This window comes from Amblyomma americanum, chromosome 2 (genome assembly GCF_052857255.1).
Source record: "Amblyomma americanum isolate KBUSLIRL-KWMA chromosome 2, ASM5285725v1, whole genome shotgun sequence".
In the NCBI taxonomy this organism is placed as follows: Eukaryota; Metazoa; Arthropoda; class Arachnida; order Ixodida; family Ixodidae; genus Amblyomma; species Amblyomma americanum.
In genome coordinates, this window is record NC_135498.1 from 132745765 (window position 1) to 132756387 (window position 10623).

At 46.2% G+C, this 10623-nt stretch overlaps 1 protein-coding gene across 1 annotated transcript in view; it reads right to left on the reverse strand.

Moving 5' to 3' along the window:
* The window catches only part of LOC144121812 (monocarboxylate transporter 12-like), a 52160-nt gene extending 41834 nt beyond the window's left edge, over positions 1–10326 (reverse strand). Inside the window, exon 1 of the mRNA XM_077655217.1 lies at positions 10169–10326. Within this exon, the coding sequence (XP_077511343.1) occupies positions 10169–10182 (14 nt within the window). The 5' untranslated portion in view covers positions 10183–10326. The remainder of the gene's footprint in view (positions 1–10168) is intronic.
* Between the last annotated feature and the right edge of the window lie 297 nt (positions 10327–10623).

Consider the following 10623-nt stretch of genomic DNA (forward strand, 5'->3'; position numbering starts at 1 on the left):
GGTGAATGTAAGGTTAGGTCTATAGATGTGGATGAGGTTGGAGGCCGAAAGAAAGTGGGACTTCCGTCATTGGCCACGCACAGGTCCAAACTGTCGATGATTTCTACAATTTGGCGTCCGCTAGGATCTGTGTTCCTGTCACCCCAGGCAGGGTGGTGGGCGTTGAAGTCACCGCAGATGATTCTGGGTGCTGGGCAGCGGTAACAAAGTTGCTGGAGGAACAAAGCCATATCGACCTTCTTCCGCGGGGACACGTATACTGATGCAATGGACAGAGTTCGGAAGGCGAGCCGAATCCTCACAGCCACTACCTCAATACTGTTGGTGCAAAGATTGATGACGTTCAAAGCCACATGAGGAACCTCCCTTCGTATGTAAAGGGCGGCACTTCCTGCGGGAAAAGACTTTATGCTGCAATTGTTGTGGGCGACGTATCCCGGCAAAGACCTCCCGCTTGGCAATCCAGCCTCCGAGAGGGCCAGTACTGGAACACAGGTCTCTTTCAAGAACAATTTTAGTTCTGCTAATCGACTTATAATTCCAGCGCAGTTCCATTGCATGATAAACGGCACTTTTCTAGGGTTTTTAGTTGCAACAGGTTGAAGAAAACAAGCCATCTAGGAGTTGAAGTTCTCTGCGAAGGCGGTGATCGAGGTCTCAATGGAAAGCACCAGCTGTATGAAGTTCTTCAAAGTGTCGGGCTGCATCGCTTGGCTATATGAACGCAGGACATCAAACAAAACGCGTAGAAGGTCGGAGAGATTCCGGCTTTTGAGCTCCTTATTTTGCGGCACACATTGGCGCACCACTCCGACAAAAGACGGGGACTGGGACCCACTCTTGGCCACGGTAGCTGGTGTCTGCATCTCTTTTAAGGCAAGGGGATGTCCTCCATGTTGTGGAGTCTTGCTGTGATCTGATCGCTGAGGAACATGGACACTTTTTGCAGAAGCATATCGAACAGCCAGCTCACCCTCGGAGGCCGTTGCCGACTTGCTCGGATCAGGTCATGCAGCGACGTCGCTTGCTACCACGTCCCGAGCTTCCGACTCGAGCGCAGGGAACTCTTCACTTCCATGTATCGGCTTCTCAGTAGGTTGTGGTTTTGGGCCACTAATGAAGGACTTGCGACGGTGTAAGGCGCTTACACGGAATGTGCAGCCACTGAAACTCGCTGGATGGTCACCTCCACAATTAGCGCAAGAAAAATCTACCTTGCACTCTCTGTAATCATGCCCACCACCACACCGCTTGCAACGTTGATCTTTGTTGCAAACTCTCGTTACATGTCCAAAGCGTTGGCACCTGAAGCACCGGGGAGGAGTTTCAACGATCTCGTGGACTGCATGTTTGGTGAAACCAAGGTCAATTATTCCAGGGCGCTCGGTGCTGGGAGCCAACGTTAGCACAATAGAGTTTGTAGGCTTCGCTGCCCATTGTTGTTCTCCAGGCTCCACCCGGCGCATTAACCGTCGCACGTGCAGAACTCCTTGCGGTTTCAAGTAGTCAAGAAGGGCACTTTCCGAATACCACACTGGTACTCCCCTTATAACACATGTGTTAGTCACGTAGGAGTGTGGCAACCGGGCTTGAACTCGTATGCCACCGATCTGAGAGCACCGCAGAAGAATGTCTACTTGCTCTTCCGTTGAGATATCTAGATGAAGAGCCCCTTGCGTTGTTAAGCGACTGCGAATCGAAGCAGATCCCAGTAGTACTTTAATATCATCGAACAGCCTGATAGGGTTCCACGCTCTGAAGTCAACACCTTTCTCTTTTGGCTGAACTATCACTGGGATGCCGACTGTCCGGTGCTTCCGATGACTCACCACTTTGAAGCCATCGTTGTCCATTTCCGCCATGTCAGCCACTTCCTCGTCAGAGGCGACGATAGCTGAGTCGTGCCCACTGAGCGATGATGACGCACTGCACTGCTGGACGTCCCTGATGACTGGCAGATCCCCGCCATATGATGCCATGGCCGCCTCCGCCCCACTGGGCTCCTTCGGATGGCGCTGTCCCTTTAAGGATACCGGCGCCGGAGCTGCCGTACCCTTCCCGTAGGGACAGTACCGCCTTAAAGACGCGGCCTTAGGATGGAAATAACCTAGTTAATAACCAGAAAACAAGGCAAAATTACTGAGCTGAGGTGACAACAGATCGAGCAGCGTCGTCTTCCTCTTCCCTTCGAACCTTTTCTATTGCATCCGTGTGCGTGTCCCCGCGGAAGAAGGTAGCAATGGATTTGTTTCTACAGCACTCTGTGACCGCTGCCCAGCTCCTCGAATCATCTGCGGTTATTTCAACGCCAATTAAGCCGTCTGTGGTGCCAGGAACACGGATTACCGTGGACGCATACTCTTAGACGTTAGACAGTTTTAGCTGTGCGTACGCAGAGTTATCGTACGCGAGGAGTTTGCGGGGACGGTAGTGCGCATGCGCAGAACGCAAGCGCAAGCCTTGCGTCTTGCGTACGGTAGCCTTGCGTACGCTAGCCAGCGGAGTTTGCGTTGCGGCGCTTGCGTGGCTTGCGTACGCTAACTTTGACAAGATGGCGGCGCCCTGCTCGCCCGCTTCGGAATAAATACATGTCGCCGCTGGATTCTCCGACGCAATAGCTCGCTAAAATGGTAGCGGTTCGCTTTTATTTCGTTTAATCTTGCCCACACGTAGCGGTAAAAGCGATAACTAGCCCCTGTTTTTCAGATAATTTGGCGATCTTCAAGCTTCTAGGCCTAACTATCTTCAGTGTGTTTTCCTCGTAGCAACGACACCTGGCGAAGCAGTTTTCTAACTTTTAGCCAGATCTTGCATTTTCTTCGGTTTCCATAGTTTTTCTTCTTGGAACAAAAAAAGGCTCCCAATGCACTCACAGTAGTTATCAGTAATCACGGATGAAATTTTCTTCAACCGAGCGTTGATGTGGTTTGACTTCTTGTCACTAGATGGCGCCACGTGCGCCTGAGGGACGCTACGGCACGGTCAGCTAAAACTATACTTCGGAGCGGACAGCGTAACGCACGCAGCGCCGTAGCTCTTTGCGTACGCAAGCACCTCTTTGCGTACGCAAGCACTTGCGTACGCACAGCTAAAACTGTCTGTTATTGACAGTTTGTACCTGTGTATTGCAAGTGACGAAAGCCCCACTTTCTTCCTGCCTGCAGCCTCAGCGACAAGTATAGACTTGTCTTTGCATTCACCTGGCGTCTTCGTGAGGCGGTCAACAGCGTCTGACCGCATGGGAAGTGATCACTATCCGATTTTTGTGTTTTCAGCCGACTTTTGTATGCCTTGCCCTAAAATCAGCAATGATGTCAGCTGGTACAAGTACAGAGAGCATCTAGAACGCGTTTCTGGTGATGTTGTTGACAAAATGATTTCTAGTAAGCAAGCAGCAACCACGGCGATCAAGTTACGTGATCATTTTCCGGCCCCGGATTTAAAACTCAGGAACCTTTGCGCAGCGAGAAGGGCAGAGCGCCAACTTGTGTGGAAGAAGGACAACAGGCAACTGAAGACGACCTTCAATAGGCTTAATTTTGTTATTAGACGGCACACGAACAAGCTTTAAAGGTCGCAATGGGCTTCATTCTGCGCTAGTTTGACTGTATTCTCACCAACGACGAGAATATGGCAAGTTATTGGCAGCCTTGCTGGAGAATCTCGCCCTTGGAAGCCTTTTGAAGCTCTTGCAGTACGCCATGAGAAACCTATAGTGTGCTTCGCAGAGGAATTTGCAGTCGCACTTGCATGTGCTATTTCTGGAATGGATATATATACACCAGCTGCTTCCTCCAGGTTTATCAAGGTCATCCCGTTCACGCTTCGTGAGGTTCAGACTGCGCTCAGTGGCCTGCGGCGCCGGTGTACCCCAGGTCCCGACTGCTGCATAATCTTCCTTGGAACTCAGGAAAGAGCTCCTAAACTTCGTCAATCGAGTTTTGGAGACTGGCGATTTTCCTCCGTCGTGGAATGTGGCATCTTCTTCAAATCTTCAAATACAGTGTCAGCCCATAGAAATTGTGACAGAATTTAAAACTCTAAGCGTCATTTTTTCAGAGCACATGATGGGGGCCTCGCACACTAATCATGTTATCATGACCCAAGATCGCACTATAGTATTAATCTACAGGCATCGAGACCAATTTCCTGTAAGCAAAAGAGTGCTAATTTATCATTCACTGTTTTTATCCCGCATAAATTACTGCTCTTAGTGTGGGGAAAGACAACCTCTACAAACGTCAAGAAATTGGCGGCAATGCAAAATAAAGTCATCGGATTATTGAAAATTATTCATCTGACTACTCAGTAGACAGCTTGCTTAGAAAGTTTACGTTAATTAATATAGAGAACTTGTATAACCATCACCTTTGTAAAAAGTTAAGGGATGAAAAGAAACGAGGCATTAATCTCATAACTAATCTGGCAAACTAGCAACCGAATACCCCTTATTACACAACCAGACATCCTGAGCACTGGGAAGTCAATCGTAACCGCAATAATTACGGTGAACAAATGTTACGACAACAGTACCAAGTGTATCAAATTATTTTTCGCAAAGAAAGTGATCAGATTAGCTTTTCGAAAACATAATTCACACATTTAATATTTTAGTTGTTTAGAAATAGCGTTGAAAAAAAGTAATTCCTTCTTTTTTCTTCTTTTTTTTCTCAAGTGCTACAAATATACTACCTATACACAACCTTTTATGGAAATTTTTTTAGTTTTTTGCATGCTCTGTGTACCTGTGAATTCTGTCTGATTTTATAACTGCTGTTGTTTCAAATCTTTGAAGTATTTTAAATCATGCATACGTACACTGCGTTCGTAATTGTACATTTCACGAAAATTGTCTTTCACCATATTTAGTGATGTATAAAATATTCATCAAAACAAGTGTTGTGTGTGTGTGTGTGTGTGTGTGTGTGTGTGTGTGTGTGTGTGTGTGTGTGTGTGTGTGTGTGTGTGTGTGTGTGTGTGTGTGTGTGTGTGTGTGTGTGTGTGTGTGTGTGTGTGTGTGTGTGTGTGTGTGTGTGTGCGCGTGCGTGCGTGCGTGCGTGCGTGCGTGCGTGCGTGCGCGCGTGCGTGCGTGCGTGCGTGCGTGCGTGCGTGCGTGCGTGCGTGCGTGCGCGCGCGCTGATCGGTATATGTATATTGTATGAGCTGCTGTTGCTTATGTAAACAAGGGGGGTGAGAGCTTGTCAAGCTGCTGTTCAGCAGCTTTTTCTTACATCTCCCCATGTTTGAACAAACTTGAAATAAATCGTTTTCGTATATGTAGTTCCAGTACTGAAGCCTGGTAAAGACGTGACAGACCTTTCCTCGTATCGCCGTGTGTCATTGACCTCCTGTGTAGCAAAGTTGATGGAGAAGCTGGTAAATGAACGCTTAGCGTGGTGGCTTTAGGACACAGCAAGGCACTGCCGACATGTATGACAGAAATCCGCCGAAGTCTTAGGGCCCAAGATAGAGTCTTAGACCTGCTGAGTCACACTGAACACCAAAGAGCATTCGGCCTTTCCACCTTAGCCATTTTTCTTGATGTTCCAAAACCTTATGACAACGAGCTTCACAGCTCAATTCTGAGCAGTTTACAAGGCATGGGCATACAGCGCCATAATATAAGATTCATTTACATGTTTATAAGTGATCGTGTAGTTTTTGTACGGCTATAGGGAGTACCTTAAGCAGCGAAAGCGTTCTACCACGAGGTGTACCTCAACCAAGTGTTCTTTCCCCCGTGCTCTTTAACGTTGTAATGGCTGTCCTTTCCGATTCGTTGCAAAAAATTGCAGGCAAGTGCGTATGTCAATATATGCTAATGACATCTGTAATTGGATTACTGGCTACCAACACAAGCGATCAGCCCTGATAGCTCGACAGGCTCTACTTTCGGTACAAGCTTACCTTCAAGGTTTGGGATTGTCTCTATCAGTGGAAAAATTGGGCTTTGTTCTGCTTCCATCTGTAGGAAGACGTCAAGCGTGGTTGAGGATAGACCTTGGTCACTCTTAGATTCGCCAATGCAATCACACGCGTTTCCTGGGCGTCATTGTTGACTCCCATCTACAGTGACGAAAAGCTCTCAACGCGATTGTTTCATCTCTATCTTCGCGTCTCAATGTGATCCGTAGAACTGCGAGTGAGCAATGGTTAAACGATCCTTCTTCAATGGTCACACTTCATCAAGCGCTGGTGGTCAGTCGCATAATGTATCAATTACCTTTAATTTGCACCTCGGCATCACAGCTTGAGCGCCTCGAAGTTGTCCACGCAAAGGGCCTAAGAAGAGCCATTGGAGTTCCTCAGGCAGCTGCGAAAAGGGCAATGCTTCAATCGAAACCTCTTAGCCTTCTCGCTTTTCAGAGACTACAAATGCATCTTGGCCGCCTAGGAGAGACGGTAGCTGGGCGATGCCTTCTACAGCGGCTCTGCAAGAGATATGAGTCGAAGGTCTACTTGGCACTTATTACCCTTAGTTACTTAGGCCTTAATGTCCGAAGGCAAAGGAAACGGTCGAAACCCGCCTGGTCTTTTCCGACCCTCGACTATAAGGTCACAATTCCCCATTTGAGCGCAAAGCACAGCTCTCCTTTGGCAGCAACACGTTCGCTCGTACTTGAACATTTGGAAACAGAATATGCCCGCAATCTTCAAACTTTCACAGATGGTCTGTGTACAAGGGGAAACAAGCTAGAGTCGCGGCTTTTTACATTCCTTCATTGAACTGTAAGTGGTCTGTACGCTTTACTGCTGTCGTATCCTCCACAACGGCCGAAAGTGTTGCTATTGCAGCGGCTTTGAGAAGCTAGGATCTTTTCTGGCTCAACCTGTTGTCATCCTCACTGATTCGAAATGTGCCCTTCAGAGGTTAGAGCGTGGATTGCCTACTGATACCTTGTCTATAAGCTCTCTACGCTTAGTGCAGAATCTGCACAGCAGAGGTTTTACTCTTTATTTCAAATGGGTGCCCTCTCACATAGGAGTCAGAGGCCGTGAGGTGGCAGACAATCTCGCCCATAAAGCTCGGTCAATCGATCAAAAAAAGTACCTCAAGATGGAAAACGCCTCTACAGAGAAACGGTGCTCGGTCATTTCAGTGATTTCAATGACTGTGACTGAATATGGGCATAGAGTATGACTTCTATGAGTAGAGTATGACGAGCAAAGAGCGCTTCTCTGCTTATAAAAGCTGGCGTTCCTCAAGGTTCGATAATTATTCCCCTGTTATTTAACATCTACGTGAATTACCTTTCAAATGATGTGCCTATAGGCCTGTATCAGTACGCTGACGATACTGTCCTCGTATCCCAGCCGCCGAAGTACTCTGACTCACTTTCTTATCTGCAAGCTGCTGCAACTATTGCTATGGACTGGTTCTCACTCAACCTAATCAATGTCAACAGCTCTAAGACTCACCTTATATGCTTTCACAGCCTAATGAAGAAGGTAGATTTAGACCACCAGCTGTTCTTGCACGGATCTGATTGTTCTTCATGTCAGTGTGTACCCCTGAGCTGTACAACTACAGTGAAGTACCTAGGAGTATACTTAGACAGTGCTCTTTCATGGAATGATCACTTATTCCACGTCTGTAAAAAGATCAGAACCGTCTCCTGTGTGCTTTACAACATTAGGTACTACGTGCCGCTTTCAATACGCGAAGTTATTGTAAACGCTCGTGGTTATAGCGTACTGCGGTATGGCATAACGGTTTATGGCCACTGTGCGGTTCGCTGGAAGTATAGCATCAATTCTCTCCTACGATCTTTGTTAAAAAAACATTGGCAATGACTTAGGCTTTCTCTCTAATTCTGATGTCTTTAAAGTATTTTCGCTACCAGATTTCGATTGCCTTTTGATGGAAACGATTGTCCTGAAACATTTTTGGTGTAGTGACTATATGATTCCGTATGTTCCCACACGGTCTCTTCGACCGAAGGAACCTTTTTGTATTCCCCGACGGTCCACAAGATATGGAAAGCGAGTAAGATTATTATGTTCCTTTTTACTTTAACAGGTTACGTGTAAGTGTTCGCGGGGAAAAACTAAACATAAACTAAAAAAGATGCTCCGATACACTAATAAGTGGTTTTTGACGTTGTACATATGCTTTACCACCTTTCAAGGAAATCATGATTTCACTTGTAACTGCTGTATTTTTTGAACGGATTTCAGGTATTTTTATGCCATTTTGGTTTCCTGTCTATTTTTTGTGCCTCTGTACTAATTTTGTATTCTGTAATTTTTAATGTGCGTTTACGCCTATGGGTATGTTTGCGCGGTTCCGCTGCCTGTCGGGTTCTGCCACTCAAGCCCTATGAGGCTTTGCCAGGGCGGATTTTCTGTACTTTTTTTAAACATTTGGGGCAATAAAGTACTAACCTTATTATTATTATTATTATTATTATTGTTATTATATTATTATTATTATTCTGGATTGGAATGTGGTGCGGACTGTGTGGACTGAATGTGTGCATAGAATTGGCGACTGCGGGAGTGGAGTATGTGCTAGTATAAGTGACTGTGCGCATAGCGGAGTAGATCCGACAGGTTTTAGGACATTATTAACTTAGAATTGACGCCACGGTGGAGAAATTTCCGGCAGAATAAGAAAGGCTAATGCCGCCTGTAGTATTCAACACCTCAACTCAACTCATTTGGTGGGCTACATGTATTGCTGATCATGTTCTCCCGCTTTCCTGTGAGTACCCTGAATGATATGTACGTACTCTCACCGTTCTAAGTTTATAGAAAGCGAACTTGATAAAGAAAGTTTACTTATTTTTATCCACTGCAGACTAAATTGGTTGAAATTTGAGGGGACACAGCATATTTTGAGTATAAGAATAATCCGCGTACATCTATCTGTTCGTGGTTGTGCACAACGAAAGCGCTTTAGTGAAGTCTCTTCAGTAGCTCTGCGTTCCAAAAACTATTGGTTGCAGGTTTACTTTTAGGGGCGGATATGTGAATGCGCACACTGTCAACCAACACATATCCGCTGTACCTCATAGCACGCATAATCAGCATACTCGGAATGCTCAGTTTCAGAACTCAGCTTGTCCTGCCATCTTTTTAAGAGCAGTTATTGCGGCACATCTCCAGGACGGGCTGTCGCTGTAACCGCATGTCGAAAATACATTTCCGCACTTCGTCACTGCTCCAAAAGCTAGTGGTAGTAGCGGGGTTTAACATCCCGCAGTTGTCCAAGGGCTATGACGGATAACCAATATCAGAGGTTTCAGATGAATTCCCCCCTTTTCCTATTCTTTAACCTGCCGTGACATCGCACACCCTATGGGCAAATTTTCTATTACACCGCAAAGAAAACAGAGCCACCACGGCTTTGGCTCATCTCGCCGAAGTGAGCGACCGAGTAACCGCGGCCCCTAAGCAGCCCCTAAGAACACCTCAATAGAAAACTCAGAGGCCTGCTTTGGTCATGAAAATTCTTCATAGATTCTTGATCAGGCATGTGCTGCTACTAGTATCAACGCTTTCGGCATCCGAAAACCATTTAGCCATTTGGAACCAACCTGGAAGCTTACTCGAAAGATACTGATTAAGAATCCCCTGAAATCACTGGTCGCGTCAAATTTGCTGGCAGGATTAACCGCTTCAAGAAATAAAAATTAATGTAAGGAACAATTATTTCTTGCAATTCCCTGTATTAACTGAATATTCTGGCGATATGACGCAGGCGCCAGACGAACGCTGGAAAAGCAAAATGAATTCAAGTACCAGAAATAATTTCAGCACATCTCTGCTCTTTTCGCTGAATTTTAATCAGGCTGTATAGGTGTGCGCTGTTCATCGCTTGCGTAGAAAAGTTAATATAAACACTATCCTTCCGTGTGCGCAGTTTGTGAAATTTTGTACAAAACTTTTTTAAGATTTAGGAGGAATTACAAGACATGTGCGAAACACCGACGCACAGACGCTAGAAAGTGAAATCTTCAAACCGCCATCTTCATCGAGAACCAAACTTTATGATGTTCCATCAACAGGAACGCAACTATAATGTTGCAGAGTCACACACAGGGAGTTGTAAAAGGCTTGGTGACTGATTTTCACTTACTAAACCAAAGTATAGTGCAGACTGCTGACTGGGCCAAAACGAGGATGATAAGGGCGGAAAAGCCTTAATAAGCTCGTATTTACTTACATGACCTCCTCCATTTAAGTTTCTTGCCGTTTCACATTTGGCATTCCCTGCGGCAATGCTGGCGACTTCTTTTTACGCTGAGGACCGATCACCGTGCGTTGGTAGCAACTAGCTTCTTGTCCGGAATGACGGAAATGGCTCATGAGGGTGTGTCGAGTTTCATCACATGTTCGACGCCGTCTTGATCTGGACCTCAGCCAGGCGCTGATAAGCACTGAGGACCCAAAGAGCTCTGTTGTCGCTCCATCGCGAGTACGTTTGCGAGCGAACCTCGGCATTTTATTATCTTTATCTATTGACCGTTGCCCTGGACGGGATAGAAAAACAACATTTTCAGGTACGAGGGCCATAAGCAACAGCATCCATTATTTCTTTTTTAGCTCAGCGGTATATTTCTGCACGTTTCGCACCAAGTGAATGCTCCAAAACTGATACGTGCGGCTTCAATCAAAAGC